The 19415-nt window shown below is 41.7% G+C and overlaps 1 protein-coding gene across 1 annotated transcript in view; it reads right to left on the bottom strand.

Moving 5' to 3' along the window:
• Positions 1-19415, bottom strand: part of RPTOR (regulatory associated protein of MTOR complex 1) — a 417690-nt gene that overhangs the window by 308893 nt on the left and 89382 nt on the right. Inside the window, exon 3 of the mRNA XM_063080629.1 lies at positions 9334-9416. Coding sequence (XP_062936699.1) covers positions 9334-9416 — 83 coding nt within the window. The remainder of the gene's footprint in view (positions 1-9333; positions 9417-19415) is intronic.

The following is a 19415-nucleotide window of genomic DNA, read 5'->3' as shown; positions in this document are numbered from 1 at the left end:
AGCTTAAATGACTCCATCATGAACTCTTACAACCCAACAGTAAAGACAAACAACCTAACTAAAAAATGGGCAAAGGACTTGCATAGACATTTCTCCAGAGAAGATGCACAGGCACATGAAAAGGTGCTCAACATCACCAGTCATCAGGAAATGCAACTCAGAACCACAATGAGACACTATTTCACTCCCACCAGGACGTCTATAACAATAATTTTAAAAAACAGAAGCTAACAATGTTGGCAAGGACATGGAGAAACTGGAATCCTCATATATTGTTAGTAGAAATGGAAAAATGGCACAGCCACTGTGGAAAACAGATTGAGAGTATCTCAAGAACAGAAACATAGAATTACATGTGACCCAACAATTTCACTCCTGGGTGTATGTCCAAGAGAACTGAAAATGTGTCTACACAAAACCTGTACACAAATGTTCATAGCAGCATTATCCATAATAGCCAAGAAGCAGAAACAACCCAAATGTTCACCAGTAGATCGACAGATAAAATAAAAATGTGGTATATCCATACAATGGAATGTTATCCAGCTACAAAAAGGACTGAATCACTGATATGTGCAAAAAACATGGATGAGCCTTGAAAACATGCTAAGTGAAAGAAGCCAGACACCAAAGGTCACACATCATGTTTCCTTTTTTTTTTTTAAAGCTAATCAAGTGACGGAGTGGGAATGGAGAAGGAACAAAGAAACCTGTAACAAAGAAACGTGTTATGAGTCCCTTTATATGAAATATCCACAATAGGCAAATCTATAGAGACAGAAAGTAGATTAGTGGTTGTCGGTTTGGGGGGGAGGGGAACAGAGAGTGACTGCTAGCGCATACAGGGGTTTTGGGGGGCGGGGGGTTATCAAGATGTTCCAGAATAGATAGTAGTGATGTTAACACAAAAATGTGAATATACTAAAAACCACTGAACTGTACACTTTAAATGGTGAATTTTATGTCACATACATGAATTTTATATCAATTGTTTTAAACTCTCCATTATGTGCCACACCAACAAGTAAATCCCTGGCATTTCAGAGAGTTGTCCCGAAGCCTCCATGAACTCGTAAATCATGAATACCACTATGACATAAGGTTTCCCCTGTAAAATGAAATCAGTGCCACGGACACTCTTAAGTGCCCGTCTGCCTCCGATCTGTTGGATTAAGTCCCCCTGGATCAGCACCTTCTCATTTGGCTGGAACATAATTTCACAAACTCTCCTCAGTTGCGTGTGGGGAGCACACGGCGGGCTCCTTGTTGCCACCTCCAAATGTAGCTTTCCCTTCTGCAGTGTACCACATCTTCCCTTTTCTGACTTAGAACCAGCACTTCATCCCTTGCCCTGGCCCCTGCCTGTCCTTCAGAGCTGTTTCCCCATCGCTCTGTATCTAGGCCCAGGGTTAACTCAGGAACCCACCCTGCTCAAGGGATCTGTGAACACCAGACAGTTGGGCCACAGCTTCAGTCTTCAAATAGTGTGGGGTCCCACTGTGCAACTTGTCACACACACAAAGACAACAACTTGTTAAAAGGAACATGACAATGAGAAATCATATCCTTGAGAAGTTTGTTAAGATAGTTAAGCCTTTATTTCTCTCTAAAAATCTTAGACTTCAAGTAGGTCAATTAACAGAGAGTTGGGGATGAGTTATCCAGGCAAATGGAAAAAACTGGAGATGAAGTGAGATAGAGAGAGCTAGAAAGCAAGAAGACTTCTGAGCAGGATGTTCTGGAAGTGGCCGTGGTTGTCCCTACTGTGGACTGCACCATCTCAACCTGAGGGAAGGAAGGGTGGAAGTAAGTAAGACCTGCTGACGGTGCAAGTGGGTGCGAACACCTCACTACATCGTTCTAGTCTCCCCATTAATCCATCACTTACATTCACAAACCTTAAACAGTTAAGTAGTAACTTGTCAAAGTTACATTTTTAGGAAGTGGCAAAGCCAAAATTAAACAAGTTCAAGCTACTCAATGCCCACTTCCAGTGCCATGAGAGAAAGGAGAGGCCCTTGCCCTGGGAGCTCTCCCTGCAGGCCTAACGTGACATGGGGGCATGGGGTGGGGATTCAACCAGTCCTTCCTGAGCAGTGACTACATAAGCCAAAACACATCCTTGCTACTCCAACCGGCACAGGCTAAAACCCCAAATGGATGCTCTTGTGAATCCCTTCCAGCTGCCTCCAAGAGCAAGGGTCCAACACTCAGGCGGCAAACAGGAGTTGCCTCGTAGGCCTGTTGCAGTGGATTAAAATCCCTAAAGAGCTCTAAAGGCTCTAAAGGCTGTTCATCCTCCAGGCATGGTGCAAAATGATGCCTTCCTTTCTTTTTCTTTCTTCAATGTGTTTGGTGTGTTTTTAAAAGAATTTACAAGTCACATCACTAGGCTGCTCTGCATGATGGTAGAGAGATGACAATGATCTCTGGTGGAGTTAGCACAAAGAGTTTGGCATAAACTGGCTTTCGTAACCTAAGCTCCATTTCCAGGAGGCTGTTGCCAGCACCGTGGCCATTGGGGACAGGGCAAAACAGGAAGTACGTGCACAGGGCCGGCTGAGAAGACTTGAGCATAAATCAGAATTCTCACTAAACACCACACATGGAAAAGCTGTCAGGCGAGAAGTGATAGAAAAGGGGGGAAAGATGAAGTATGGGAACATCATTAAGGCCAAAGCAAAAACATAAATAAAATGTTTGTCATAGTTTTGTCACAGATACAATTTGTAACATTCTGGCCAGTAAGAGTGAAACTGTCAAAACACAACAGTTAATCCCAAGACAACCAGAAGATACTGTCTACATTGTCATGCAAATTTAATGAGAACAGGATGCAAAGTGCTTCAGCCACACACTGAATGATGTGAACTGTGAGCCATCCATCTACAAATGCTGCCTTTTGCCACAAAAACACAAACAAGATGGAGGAAAGCCAACCTTAGACCCACAGAGAAGAAAAACCAGCTTAGTGAAGGCGAGAAGAGGGAGGGCTGCCCAGCAGGAAGAGAGCAGAACAAGGACAAGGACACGATAATGGCATTAGGGTGCATGCCGGGGGATGATACCAATCGCAATTACAGAGCCATTTTCACCAGCTGAACTGCACTGTCAATCTGGAATTAATGTCATAACGTGAATGTCCCAAGCAGGAGTCACTATGGAGTAACAGTCTATTCCACAATTCCACAGATATCTTTGGAGCACCTCCCAAGTGTGGAACACAGTTCTAAGGCAATTTAGCCTCTTCCTTGATTATCCACTTGTTACTCTGAAAATCCTAAGAAAAGGTGGAACCCACTTACTTGTAGGTCTTTACTGCAACCCTGTATAAAATTCATTCCAAAACAGTGTGGGTCAGAGGGCAGGTAAGGAGTTATTTGTATTGATACTTATTGGTTTGTCCCCCTTCTGCCCCCAAGGCAGAGAGAGGCACCCACAGCCTGTGGACCACAAGAACTACAATCAGCCCAAAGGAAAGACAATTCGCAGTCTAGCAGGACCTCAGAATCTATCCATGTAGTGTTCTCCAAAGCCCAACCCAGCTGCCTCCATCCCAAACGTCTAGGAGTGTGACAGTTTAACACCACTGCACTCTCCCTATGAGGTAGGCAGGTCCAGCAATCAGCCCCACTTGAGGGAGAAGGGAAGGAAGGCTGAACCTCAACTTTCCTAAACCCTCCATAAAACAGGAAATGACACATAAACATCAGGTTCTACAAACAACAACTGTGCCTAAAATCCAAAGGAAAAGCCTGTGAGTGTCCAAAATAGAAAAAGAAACTGTCTGCCGTTGGCCTTCTCAGCCCCCTTTCTCCCCAAGGTCTCCCCCAGCATGAGATATGATCATTACCCGCAGTTCACTCAAAGCACGCTTGCAAAAGCATGTAAACAACTGTTATCAATACCAAGGGAAGATGATTGGCACTCAAATCAAATCACCAACTACGACTTCTCTCCAACTAAGGGGCCAGGCCTAGGAACTTTGTCTTGTTTCCACAGAGAATTCTCTCCCTAAAGACAAAGCAGTCCCCCTTATCTGTGGTTTCACATTCAGTGATTTCAGTTACTCATGGTCAAAGTCCAAAAAATAGATGATTACAGGACAATAAGATACTTTGAGAGAGAGACCACATTCACATAATTTTGATTAGAGTCTATTGTTATAATTGTCCTATTTCATGTTTAGTTATTGTTGTTAATAACTCTTACTGTGCCTAATTTATATTTTTTCCTTTCCATTTTTTGGTGGCTGGCTGGTCCTAATTTTTAAATTAAACTTTATGATAGGTATGTATATATAGGAGAAAACATAATATGTATGGGGTTCGGTACTATCCTTGGTTCAAGGCATCGACTGGGGTCTTGGAACGTATCCCCCATGGATAAGGGGGGGACTTCTGTGCATGAAGCACTATAAAAAACATATTTATCTAACAATAAAACCAATTTTCATTCCTTGACCACATATCAACTACAACAGACCTGAGAAGCATAATGAACTGAAGGGAGGCTGAAATTTAAAATCTACTCAATGTAATTCAAAGAACATTGCAGTGTGTGGACAACTGTGAGTTGCTGGGCACCTCAAAACTCACTCATACTGACCACCCAGCTCCTGGAGATCCCATGGCTACTCCTTGCTGCCTTCCCCACTCACAGACATGGTCACGATGAAAATGTGCTCCTACAGCAAAGTGTGCTAATAACTGAGGGGCATTTTCTGTCCCCTTTCCTAAACAAATGCACTGGACAAATAGACTCAGTCCAAGGTCACTTCAGATACTCGACAGCAGTGGAAGTTTCACCGAATTTCCTCACCTACCTTAGTAAATCACAAATATTCCCATATGAACTCATTTTTAAGCCACCAGAAGAACTAAAACTCAGCTCGAGCAAGGGCATGTGGCCTTGTGCTTCAGCTGTGGCTCTCTCTCTCTGGGGAAGAGCAGAGATGGGGACTCCTGCCGTTTTCTTTCTTCTGTCAGCTCCAGCTCCTAGCGATCTTGTACTAAACTGCCAGAACCCCCAATTTGTTAGAAACGTTCTTACATGATAAATTCTTCACTGTACACTCCCAGCTTTATAATCCCCTACTTCCACCTCCCCATAAAACCTTCATTTGAGACTTATGATGAAATGAGTACAGTTTTACTGCAGAATTTTCAGCTGAAACAACAGTTGGCATTTCCTTCAATCCCCTTCAGAACACAAATTTATGCACCTACAAGGTAATAAGGCAAAGTCTTAAATTTAATCGGAAGAAATATTTCACCAGTGGCAAACTGATAAATTATTTAGAAAAACACTCAATCGGCCTGGAAAAGAAATATGGGCCAAATAGAGTCTGGCAGCCTTCAAAAAAATATATAATTGTCATGGTTTCTCTAAATTTCTTCTTTTTTGAGTCTGGCAGCCTTCAAAAAAATATATAATTGTCATGGTTTCTCTAAATTTCTTCTTGAACCAGAATCACTTCTATCAAAATATTTCAGCTTGAATAGCTAAAGCTAGAAGAGTAAAGAGGATCAAGTCTAAGCATTTATCACCAGTAAGGAAACCATCAGGTCTTCAAGGCTCCACTCCCATGCAGCTGACAGATTTTCAGTGGTCAATTTTCTACACAGCCCAGATGGGAGTTGCTGTTGAGGTAAAAGGCATTCCCACCCACAGCAATGTGTAGGCATGCAACGATTTCAGCAAACATTAATAAAAATGACCTTATTGCAAATTGCCCAACTTTTGTGCGTCTTGCAATAAAGGATACAGAGAAAGAGAAAACCAGATCTGTGGGTCTTTACATCAAAGGTCTAGGAAATTTAATAACGTTCCTATTGTTTTATTGCAGATGGCATATCAACCTCTCCTTATTACTGCAGAAACTCAAGAGCCCTGTAGAGTGCAATAAAGTGTTAAGTGTTTAGCTCTACAGTGCTTCAAAGGACCCTGATTTACAGTTAGGAGCCAGCACCTCACACACGAACATCTGAGGTTGGTAATTGCCGTGTGCTTTGTGCAAACTGTGTGTGGCAGCACAAGGTCTGCACACACCAAGAACCGCTGCCATCGATGCCAGACCTTTCTCCCTCTCTCTGGAACCCTCATGAAGCATGAAGAGCAGAGAAGTGTGCCACTGGTACCGGGGCATGTACTGTTATTAGCAGGTGCATATGGCACACATTTGACATCAGTGAACCAGTAAGAGGTATCTTGTGACATCCACCATAGGCTCATTTCTGAAATAGATGAGTCCCATTAATGGTTTGTAGCAGGAAATTTTTAAGCATTTTTATAGTACTTAAAAATGAATGCAATAGTCTTGGCATTCAAGAAGAAAATATTAAGTATTCATTGTGTGATTTTGCTTCCTAAATGAGGCAAGAGACCCCACTCTGTTTTCATAAACAGCTGCTTTCTAGGCTGCAGCTGAGACTGTATTCCAGATTCCACTTTGTAAACCAATCCAGATGGAATCCCACCTGCACTGGTACACTTGTACCTTTTCCTAAGCATGCTATAATCTTGACACACTCTCCATCTCACTCACCAGGCCTCCAAACTATCTCTTGTTCAGAAAATTATTTTGTAGGTCCATTCTTGAAATCCCACCAACTTTAACAAATTTTTCCAGACTAAAGGCCATCTGCCCAGAAGACTGTGCCCCTTTATACATGTGCATGTTGTCCAGGGATAGCCACACCATCATCACACGAAGGGAATTCTCGTTCCTGTGCATGAGGCCACACTGTCATCTTTGTGTCTGCAATCATTTACCCACATGTAGATGCTGCCTGCCTTACAGCATCATAATGCCCTTCCAGATGCCATGGAAGAGATCTGCTCTTAGAAATTTAGATTAGAAATAATAATAGATCCTACATTAGAAAATTCCATTTACTGCCAGCTAGCATGAACTAGCTGACACCTACCAAGCTACTTATAACAAAGCTAGCAGTAAATCACTCCTAGCACTCAAAAAAAATTACAAATGAAAATAAATGAAATGAAATAAACATACAATACCAATACAAATACCATACCATACCAATACAATACCATATAATACCATACCAAATGAAATAAACATACAATATCTGGAAATATTAAACATATGTATTCTGAAAGACTGTATTTTCTTACGTAATAATTCTTTGAAAGGAAGAAAGAAATTAAAACATCAGAGACTCATTCTATGAAGAACACAATTGGTAGATCTCCATTTATCTGGTTACATTCTTTTTTAAACAAACATATCCAGAAAAAAAGTGAAAGCACAAAGTCAAGCCCAGGAGATGTCCAGAAGTAACTGAGTCAGAAAGGCTTTCCTTTAAGTCTAGACAGTGCTGGTTAACTGCCTCCCAGATGCCAGTGGCACCATGTCTCCCAGCACCCCACTCTGCGCCGCTCTCCTTTAAGTGCCTGTCCTGCCTGCTGAGGTCCTGGAGTACCTTCAAAGACCTTAAATAAGCTATTTTCTACTGAACACACTAGGCATTTCTGCTATTTTTAAAAGAATACACCATCAAAATATGTCAGTAGTCCTCATCCAACACCCAAACTCATTGCACTGTCAATAAAAAGGCTGCTGAATTTTTATATAAGCCATCAAGGGGTAACAAATTTGAGAAAGAAAAAATAAAACCTTTAGGCATATGTCAAAATAATCACTAAGAAACTGCCTTCCAAAGAATAAAAATCCATTATTATTGAATTGAAAAGTTAGAAACGCAAAGCACAAAGATATATCCTAAGACAAAGAGATGTTTCCTAACATTTAGTCACCTCATTACTATGAGCAACAGCAGAAATTACCTGAGGGCGTTGTTAAAAACAGGAATAAATTCATTTCTGGCTATTCTCTTACTCTAAAATGTAAATAATGTATAAGGAATCCCTAAATTCCAGATCATGTGGATAAATGATCCACAAATCAAAATCCCAAACAGGTCCAGAGATGCAAAGAGCCCTCCAAGCACCACGCAAGAAGATCCATCACAGGGTCCTGAATAAGAATCTATTGAAAAACCTGAGAATCATGTCGATGCTTAGCTCACATGCAAAGACCATGTTCCAGAACACCACTCTTCATCAGGTCAGGGATCAAACAATCCAGATTGATAAGGCGGCACTAGGACTAAAGGCCAAGTCAGATGAGAAGGGGCCACAGGCAAGAAGCCTGTGATGGGGAAGAAAGGAAAGAAAGCTGCTGGTGTCAAGAAGCAGAAGAAACCTTTGGGGAAAAAGGCTGCAGCCACCAAAAAACCAGCAGCTGAAAAGAAGTCAGCAGAAAACAAACCTTCCTTCCACGGAAAAAAAGGAACATGCTACATAAACTCTTCAGTTTATTTCATAAAAGTCAAATCATTTCGGACACCTTATTTTGAATAAAGACTTGATCAAAGAGGTAGTGAGATCAAAAAACAAAACTAAACTAAACTAAAACAAAAACAAAAGCCCAAGGAGGCAAGTATGAAGCAGGTTCTATAAGTCTTATTTCACATCAGGCTTATATCCAAAAGGGAGGAGTAAAACTCACGGGAGGTACACAGATATGGAGACCTGCTTAACCTACCTTCCTCAAAACACTCCGTTAGACAATTCCAGAATCACTCATCACATAAAGCTGAATATAAAGGCAACTCCATAAACACCCCAAATTTCTAATTTTCTATTAAATTTATTAAATCCTTAAACCAGTTAATGAGAAAGGCTAAAGGAAATAGGTCATTGGGTGGTTTACAAATAACTTAAGATCTTACAGGCAATTTGACACAGTTATATTCTGTGCCACTTTTCATAAAAAAACAAAAAAACAAAAATTTTTAAGACATAAGCAACAAAAGACACACTAATTGGTAACTGACTCCCTAAAAAGAACCTTACCTTTTGAATCAAAGACAAAGCATATAATAGGTGTCATCTTTTGAATGCTGGGTTCTTTTTTTTTTCTCAACTGTTTGAAAATTAAAGACAGGAAGAATAACTCAAACTAGTTGAGGTTGCGGGAAAGTTATTAAAAATACATTGCCTGTGCAAAATAAAAACTATGATTTAAGAGTAACATGAAGAATACTTTCCTAAAGATTTTGGGGGAAAATGCAAGCAAAATAAACAAGAGGATACCACTGCGTGACTCACAATAACACATGTGCTGTCACTACACATGCCAGCAAGCCCATGAACAAGCAGGTGACGTGCTGGCATGTGGCAGAAGTGTCTCGTCATCAAGCCACGTGCGGTGAAGACCTGCAGAGAATCCTCGGTTGGATTCAAAGGCTGTTTGAAAACAAGGAACTGAAGAAAGAAAGAGAAGAGCAAATAAAGAAAGCTTACCCTCGGCTGCCAGTTCTCATACTGCTTCTGTAAATTTGCACCGATGGTTTCCAGAGCTTTCTGAGGACCCATGGACAGAGGATCTGAGGAAGCAACGAAAAGGAAAAAGTTCTTTATATATGCATTTCCTCCTCTGCTAAATATCTCTTTCACAGAGTTTCCTCTTATAACCCACTTCAAAGTCACCTTTGACTAACAATGGCACAACAGGGCCTAAGGTTTATCTGTGTTTAACCAGATTTATGGAACTGCTGATGCATCCAAACAAGCTCATACACCCACGAAAACTGGTTTTATTTAAATCACTGGCACAGTGGTTGTTAAGTTCTATCCACGTTTGTTTGTGTTTCAGCACCTGTAGTCTTCTTGCCCTCTTGCTGTTGTATTCTTGTGCTCCTGTTTAGGCTTTGTGCAGAACGGTTGTGCTTCTATTGGCACAGAGATGCTGAGTACAAGGAAGCCCCGCAGTGAGAACAACATGGATTCTTTCCTTGTGTCCACACTACAGCTCTCGTGTGTAGGAGCAGGAGAAAGGAATAAAAGGACAAAAAGTGACACATTTTAAATAATTTTCATCTATACTCTCAGATAGTTCTCCCACAAAACATTAGTCTTCCAAATATACACATGTCCACAGTTTACCCATTTATTTCAGGAACAGCTTCTAGAGCAAATCACTCTAAGACAGCACTTCTCAAACATATTTGGTCTCAGGATCCCTTCACACTCTTTCAAATTATTGAGGACCCCAGTGAGTTTTTGTTTATGTGGTTGTATCTGTCAGTATTTATATATTTGAAATTAAGATGAGAAAATTTTTTAAGTATTTGTTTATTCATGTTAAAATATAATGGATTTATTATTTTTAAAATGTAAAAATAACAAACCCATTATATTTTACCATGAATATTTATTAGGAAAAATAACTACTTTTTTCCAAAAAAGATTTAGTGAGAAGAGTGGCAGTGTTGCACGTTTTTGCAAACCTCTTTAATGTCTGGTTTAGCAGACAGCAGCCGGACCCTTCTACCTGCCTCTGCATCCATCTGTTGCATTGTGTGGTTTCAGCTGATGTATGTGGGGAAAACCCCACCTTGCATGCATGTTATGTCATTAGAAAAAAGAGTATCTGAGGGTTTCAAGATGGCGGTGGCTGCGGCGGCTGGCGCGGAGTAGCTGAGGTGGAAAAGGCGGCCTCTGGGCCTCAGGCAGCCGAGAAACTTGTGGACCTTCCTCTTGCCATCTCTTAAGGGAGGACCGCAGGTGCTGGCCGGTCGTGGGGGCTGACCGCCACTTTGCCCCCGGCAGGAGAGGCTGCCTCATTTACAGGCAACAGCTTTGAAGTGTGGAGCAGGAAAAGAACTGATTTTAGCTGTAAAAGTGAGTCTCGAAACAGGGAACACGGCGCCAGGGCTGCTGTGGATGCAGACAGGATGCCGGAGGCCAGGGCCGCACTGAAGGCGGCCAGCTGTCCTATTCAGGATTCGAGGTTTCAGGCCGGCATTAGAGAAGATTCCTGGGAGCGCCCAAGCCGCGCCGCGACTGAACAGCCCGAGGCAGCAGCAGCTGAGAATGGGGAAGGCGACAAACCAGAGGCAGAGAGTGAGCACCCGACATGGCACAGCCCTGTGAGTGACCCCTGGCCCAGCCCTGTTCGGGGGGCTGATGCCCACCTGGCTCCCACCTGCATCACCGGTTCACTCACCGCCCCGGGGCTGCCTCATTTTTCCAGGTGCTGGCAGCTCCGCCCAGCTCGGCCGTCACTGAGCCTTCCCACTTGCTTGGCCTGGCGCGGGGCTTTCCAGAGCCTGCGGGCCAGCCTTCCCTCCCACTCCCTCCGTGGTTCTCTGGCAGGGCTGGTGGCGTGGGGCGTCCCTGGCCAGTGTCGGGAGGGCAAGGAAGTCCGGGCGGGCCGACTGTCACTCCACCACACCCTGGACTCCGGCCCCCGGTAAACTTCCTGTTACTGGGAGGCAGATACCATCTCTGCGGCCACCAGTTTGGAAAAAAGCCTAACCAATTTCTGGTTGGGAATAGTGTGGTAGGAGAGTTCCCAGGTCCGCTTGAACCTGCCGGAGAGCTGGCTGCAGGTGGGTGCTAGATTCGGTCTATGCCGGGGGGATACAAAGGTGAACAAGTCCTGAGAAAGATCTACACAGTGCTACAAAGGCACCCAGGGCAACCGGTCGTCTGTGCCTACCAGAAACCTGGTAGACTTCCTGGGCGAGGCGGTGCCGAGCAGGGTCTTGAAGGCCCAGCTGATAGATGAGGGTTGTAGAAGACACGCCCCAGCCCAGCACAGTGCACACAGAGAGGGGAGACGTGCGGCCAGGGAGGCGGAGACTCGACAGAAACCACACACCCTGTGGGGTCGCCACTGCACGATCCAACAGCCTGGGCCAGAGCACACGGAACAGGGAGAAGTCCTGCACAGGAAGTGAAAGCTCAACAGAGATCACACACCCTGTGGTACGTGATCCACCAGCCCAGCAGAGTCCAAGCTGACCAGAAAGGTGGCTCCTCGCAGAAGCCCAAGACCCGAGGCAACCACATACACAAGGCACTAGAGGCCAACTAAGCAGTCACGGAGGGAGCCATACGAAATTGGCAACCACAGCAACATCCTAGTTAGTCATTAGTCTCAAACTGGTGGACTGTGAAACCCCCTGCCACAATGAATAAACACCAAAAAAAAGATACCAGAAATACAAAAAATCAAGAAAGTACACCACCAAAAGTTAATAAATCTCAAACTCTAGATCCTATAGAACAAGAAGCCCTTGAAATGACTGACAAGGAATTTCGAGTGATAATTCTAAGGAAACTGAATGAGATACAAGAAAACTCAGCTAGACATCATGATGAAATGAGGAAAAGTATACAGGATCTGAAAGAGGAAATGTACAAGGAAATCAATGTCCTGAAAAAAAATGTAGCAGAACTTGCTGAACTGAAGAAGTTATTCAGCAAAATAAAAAAGACAACGGAGAGTTTAACCAGCAGCCTTGGCGAAGTTGAAGAGAGAACCTCTGAACTTGAAGATGGGCTGTTTGAAATAACACAAGCAGACAAAAAGAAAGAAAAAAGAATCAAGGACATTGAAGAAAATCTGAGAGAGATATCAGACAACCTTAAGCGCTCAAATATCCGAGTCATGGGTATTCCAGAAGGGGAGGAAAATGGAGATTCCATTAAAAACATATTCAACAAAATAGTGGCAGAAAACTTCCCAGGTATAGGAAAAATCACAGATCTTCAGATCCAGGAAGCTCAACGATCTCCAAACGTATTCAACCCAAAAAGGCCTTCTCCAAGACATGTTATAGTCAAACTGGCAAAACTCAGAGACAAAGAGAGAATCTTAAAAGCTGCAAGAGAGAAGCGTCAAATCACCTATAAGGGAGCCCCAATCAGGCTAACATCAGACTTTTCATCACAAACCCTAAAAGCTAGAAAGGAATGGGATGATATATTCAAAATACTAAAAGACAAAGATTGCCAGCCAAGAATACTCTACCCTGCAAGGCTATCCTTCCGAAATGAAGGGCAAATGGTATATTTCTCAGACAAACAAAAACTGCGGGAGTTCACTACCACACGACCACCCTTACAAGAAATCCTCAAGGGAGTACTGGGTTTGGTTCCTGAAAAATAGCTACCACTGCCATAAAAACCGAAGAAAAATCAAAACCCACTAGTATAATAAAAATAGCATTCCTGAAGAGAAAACAAACAAACAAAAACGCTATCTACAACCTAAGGAACCAACAAACACAGAAACCAAACAGTAAATCAGAAAGCAAGGAACAAAAGACACCTAAGACAACCAAACAACCAATAAAATGCTAGGAATAAATCAACACCTTTCAATAACAACTCTTAAGGTAAAAGGCTTAAATTCCCCAATCAAACGACACAGACTGGCTGACTGGATCAAAAAGGAGGACCCAACTATATGCTGCCTACAAGAGACCCACCTCACCCATAAAGATTCACACAGACTAAGAGTGAAAGGATGGAAAAAGATTTACCATGCAAACAGAAAAGAAAAACGAGGTGGAGTAGCTATTCTTATATCTGACAAAATAGACTTTAAACTAAAAACCATAAAAAGAGACAATGAGGGACACTACTTAATGATAAAAGGACCGATCCATCAAGAAGACATAACAATCATAAATATGTACGCACCCAATGTTGGAGCAGCCAGATTTATAAAACAAACTCTATTAGACCTAAAGAAGGAAATAGACACTAATACCATAATAGCAGGGGACCTGAACACCCCACTGTCAATATTAGACAGATCATCTAGGCAAAGAATCAGTAGAGAAACACAAGATCTAAACAAGACTCTAGACCAATTGGAATTGGCAGATATCTACAGAACATTCCACCCAACAACCTCAGAATATTCATTCTTCTCATCAGCACATGGATCATTCTCCAGGATAGATCACATATTAGGTCACAAATCAAGTCTCAATAAATTCAAAAAAATTGGAATTATCCCATGTATCTTCTCAGACCACAATGGATTAAAACTAGAAATGAATAACAAACAAAACTCTGGAAACTATACAAACACATGGAAATTAAACAGCATTCTACTTAATGACATATAGGTCCAAGAAGAAATCAAGCAGGATATCAAAAAATTTATTGAAACTAATAAAATTAAGATACATCATACCAAAACCTGTGGGATACTGCAAAAGCAGTATTAAAGGGGAAATTTATTGCATTAAATGCTCACCTCAGAAGAATGGAAAGATGGCAAGTGAACAACCTAACACTTCACCTTAAAGAACTAGAAAAACAAGAACAATCCAAACCTAAAGTTAGCAGACGGAAGGAAATCATTAAGGATCAGAGCAGAACTGAATGAAATTGAAAACCAAATAACAATTCAAAAGATCAACGAATCAAAAAGTTGGTTTTTTGAAAAGATAAATAAAATTGACAAACCATTAGCATGGCTAACAAAAAAAAGAAGAGAGAAGATTCAAATAACAAAAATTAGAAATGAAAAAGGCGATATTACAACTGATTCATCTGAAATACAAGGAATCATTCGAGACTACTATAAACAACTATACGCCAACAAATTTGAAAATCTGGAGGAAATGGATAAATTTCTGGACACACACAAGCTCCCAAAACTGAACCATGAAGATGTAGAAAATTTGAACAGACCAATAACAATAAAGGAGATTGAAGCTGTTATCAGAAGGCTCCCAACAAAGAAAAGCCCAGGACCAGATGGATTCACAGCAGAATTTTACCAAACATTCAAAGAGGAATTGACACCGATTCTTTACAAACTATTCCAAAAGATTGAAATGGACGCAAATCTCCCAAACTCATTCTATGAAGCAAACATCATCCTGATACCAAAACCAGGTAAAGATATAACCAAAAAAGAAAACTACAGGCCGATATCCTTGATGAATATAGATGCAAAAATCCTCACTAAAATACTAGCAAACAGAATACAGCAACACATACGTAAAATTATTCATCACGATCAAGTGGGATTCATCCCAGGGATGCAAGGTTGGTTCAACATACGCAAATCAATAAATGTGATACACCATATTAATAAAGTCAAACACAAGGACCATATGATCATCTCTATAGATGCTGAAAAAGCATTTGATAAAGTTCAGCACTCATTCTTGACAAAGACCCTCTATAAGTTAGGTATAGAGGGAAAGTATCTCAACGTAATTATAGCCATATATGACAAACCCACTGCCAATATCATCCTGAATGGGGAAAAGCTGAAAGCTTTTCCTTTAAGAACAGGAACTAGACAAGGATGCCCACTCTCACCACTCCTATTCAACATAGTGTTGGAAGTACTAGCCAGAGCAATCAGAGAAGAGAAGGAAATAAAGGGCATCCAGATTGGAAAAGATGAAGTCAAACTGTCCCTGTTTGCAGATGACATGATCCTATATATCGAACAGCCTAAAACCTCTACAAAAAAAACTCCTGGAATTGATAAATGATATCAGCACAGTAGCAGGATACAAAACCAACACACAAAAATCAGTAGCATTTCTTTTCTCCAATAGTGAACATGCAGAATGAGAAATCAAGAAAGCCTGCCCATTTACAATAGCCACCAAAAAAATAAAATACTTAGGAATTGAGTTAACCAAGGAGGTGAAAAATCTCTATAATGAGAACTACAAAACACTGCTGAGAGAAATTTGAGAGGATACAAGAAGATGGAAAGATATCCCATGCTCTTGGATTGGAAGAATCAACATAGTGAAAATGTCCATACTATCCAAAGTGATATACAAATTCAATGCAATCCCCATCAAAATTCCAAAGACATTTTTCTCAGTAATGGAAAAAACTATCCAGACATTTATGTGGAACAATAAAAGACCACGCATAGCCAAAGCAATGCTGAGCAAAAAAAATAAAGCTGGAGGCATAACACTACCTGACTTGAAGCTATACTACAAAGCTATAATAACCAAAACAGTATGGTACTGGCATTAAAAACAGACACACTGACCAATGGAATAGAATAGAGAATCCAGAAATCAACCCACACACTTACTTCCATCTGATCTTTGACAAAGGCACCAAGCCTATTCACTGGGGAAGGGACTGCCTCTTCAGCAAATGGTGCTGGGATAACTGGATATCCATATGCAGGAGAATGAAATTAGATCCATACCTCTCACCGTATACTAAAATCAACTCAAAATGGATTAAGGATTTAAATATACACCCTGAAACAATAAAACTTCTTAAAGAAAACATAGGAGAAACACTTCAGGAAATAGGACTGGACACAGACTTCATGAATACGACCCCAAAAGCACGGGCAACCAAAGGAAAAATAAACAAATGGGATTATATCAAACTAAAAAGCTTCTGCACAGGAAAAGAAACAATTAACAGAGTTAAAAGACAACCAACAGAGTGGGAGAAAATATTTGCAAAATATACATCTGACAAAGGATTAATATCCAGAATATATAAGGAACTCAAACAACTTTACAAGAAAAAAACAAGCAACCCAATTTAAAAATGGGGAAAAGAGCTAAGTAGGCATTTCTCTAAGGAAGATATACAAATGGCCAACAGACATATGAAAAAATGCTCAACATCACTCAGCATCCAGGAAATGCAAATCAAAACCACATTGAGATACCATCTAACCCCAATTAGGATGGCTAAAATCCAAAAGACTCTAAACGATAAATGCTGGCGAGGTTGTGGAGAAAAAGGAACTCTCATACATTGTTGGTGGGACTGCAAAATGGTGCAGCCTCTATGGAAAATGGTATGGAGGTTCCTCAAACAATTGCAGATAGATCTACCATACGACCCAGCTATCCCACTGTTGGGAATATACCCAGAGGAATGGAAATCATCAAGTCGAAGGTATACCTGTTCCCCAATGTTCATCGCAGCACTCTTTACAATAGCCAAGAGTTGGAACCAGCCCAAATGTCCATCATCAGATGAGTGGATACGGAAAATGTGGTACATCTACACAATGGAATACTACTCAGCTATAAAAACGAATGAAATACTGCCATTTGCAACAACATGGATGGACCTTGAGAGAATTATATTAAGTGAAACAAGTCAGGCACAGAAAGAGAAATACCACATGTTCTCTCATTGGTGGGAGCTAAAAATTAATATATAAATTCACACACTCTCACACACACACACACAGACACACACACAAAACCGGGCGGGGGGAAGAAGATATAACAACCACAATTACTTGAAGTGGATACGACAAGCTAACAGAAAGGACATTGTTGGGAGGGAGGGGGGGAGGGAGAAGGGAGGGAGGTTTTGGTGATGGGGAGCAATAATCAGCCACAATGTATATCGACAAAATAAAATAAAAGAAAAAAAAAGAAAAAAGAGTATCTTAAACAGCTGTTTCAGACAATCATGGCTCCTCTTCTGATACCACACCAAAACTCAACAGGTCATATTTTCTTTAAGATTACTTATAAAGTGGCATCCGAGACCCTGTTGATGAAGTTGTCGCACTCCATCACTGGGCTGTGCAGAGCCCTGAATGGATTTTCAGCCACAGGTGATTGTGTGTCACCATGCACTGGCCACTTGGAAAATATTGGTCCACTGAACTATGGAGATCTTCTGTATTTCATTCCCTAATATTAAAAAAAAAATCCACACTCATTAATATCACCCTGATCTCATCAGGAAAGTCTTTAAACACCGAGAAGCTGCCAAACTCACAGTGGCAGATAATGAGGTTTCCAAATTCTAATTTTTTATTTGCAATCTCAAATTTTATCGCTAGCACTAAACAGTGTCAGGTGTTTTCCTTAACGGGACAGGCTCGCCTCATTCACTTTCCAGAAAATGTCTGCCAGATGCGCAAGGCCCGACTGTCACGAGTGCTTTGCTCCCAGCGGCCAGCGCCTCCCCACCGGCTCAGCGCTTTCTATGCTCCTCCCCTTTCATCATGTGGAATATGAACAGGAGTGCACGCAGTGGTTGTAATTTAATCAAATGAATATGTTTTACTGCTTTACCAAGGGCAATCTTAAGGAAACGGTTTTTTATAACTTCAAATGACTGGCCATTCGAGGGACCAGCAGCTTTCCCACCACTGCTTGTGCACCATCAGCACAAATGTCAGCACCACCAGCAAAAAGGCAAACCACATCTGATGTTACCATGAAAACAGTTCGAACCTTGTGGGCCGCTGAAAGGGTCTCGGGCCCCCCAGGGCTCTACAGACCACACTTTGAGAATGGCTGTGGGAAGCTGTTTTCTCTGATTTCAAATCAGAAAATGTTCTCCCCAAGGAAGACGTGAGACTCCTGGGGAGGGAGAGCACTCCTACTGTCAGCTCTGACCTGATCTTCCTCCTCACCGAGAGGCTCGCTTCCACCTGCCGTTCTGGATTCCAATTCATTCCACCACCTCAGAAAACAAACCTCCAATTACCCCACACTCTTGAATATTCAACCTCTCCCCTAAGCCTTCCTGAGGGCTTCTTGAAACTCAAAGTTCTGCACATATACTTAGTCTAGGAAGTCAGAGTATTACAAGGCCTCCAAACAAAAAGCAGCAGTCCTTGCTGCACTCAGAAGCAACGCTTTCAACGCAAGCTGCTGTGCTTCCGACCTTTTTACCTTCCATTTTCCAAACACAGCACCAGACTGCTGTTGTCTGACTCTTTGCGTAGACGCATTGGCCTCCTTCCATGGAGGACAGGAGTTCCCTCTTCCACAACCAGCCCTGCTTCCCCTTTCCCTATTCTCCCAACATAACTATACCACATCCTTAGTAAATTAATATTCAGTGTTTTGTTACACCTATGGAAATAATTCAATGCTGAGCAGATGGATGCACTAAAACTACATCTTTTCTGGAGCTTCCCTGTATTGTTTTTCAGTGTTTTTGTTTTCCGTGTACCTAACACTAGTTCTACCCCAACTCCCCGAGTATCCCTCATGAGTCCTACCTTCCACACAGTTAAGTATATCAGCTAGCCTTGTCCCCTTTCCTCAGCTGCCCACTGTAAAATACCACTTTGGCAGAAGGATGTAAGATTCCTTTTGTAGAAAGTAAATGGCTTCTAAGAAAAGAGCCTCAAGGGACCTGTGGACAATAGCAAAAGCTCTAATTTTTTTTTTCTTGGGGTGGCTGACTGGTGCAGGGATCTGAACCCTTGACATCATTGTTATAACAAGACATGCTAACCAACTAAGATAACCAGCCAGCCCCAAAAGGTCTAATATTTATGTCATCTGAGTCCCAGATGAAAAAAGCAAGAGCAGAGCTCAAAAACTATCTGAAGACATAATGGCTAACAATTTCCCAAATTTGGCAAAAGACCTGTAGATTCAAGAAGTTCAGTGAACCAAAACCAGGATAAACCCAAAGAAATGCACATCCAGACACATCATAATCACATTGCTAAAAACTAAAGACAAAAAGCCCTGGAGAAAAACCACATCACATACAAAGGATCAGGAATTCAGAAAGCTCTGGATTTCCCAACAACATTGAAAGCTGGAGAAAACAGATCAATGCCTTCAAAATTCTCCCTG

The sequence above is a fragment of the Cynocephalus volans genome, chromosome 16 (genome assembly GCF_027409185.1).
Source record: "Cynocephalus volans isolate mCynVol1 chromosome 16, mCynVol1.pri, whole genome shotgun sequence".
NCBI classification, from domain to species: Eukaryota; Metazoa; Chordata; class Mammalia; order Dermoptera; family Cynocephalidae; genus Cynocephalus; species Cynocephalus volans.
The sequence above is the reverse complement of the archived record's forward strand: the minus strand, read 5'-3'. Positions and strand labels throughout refer to the sequence as shown.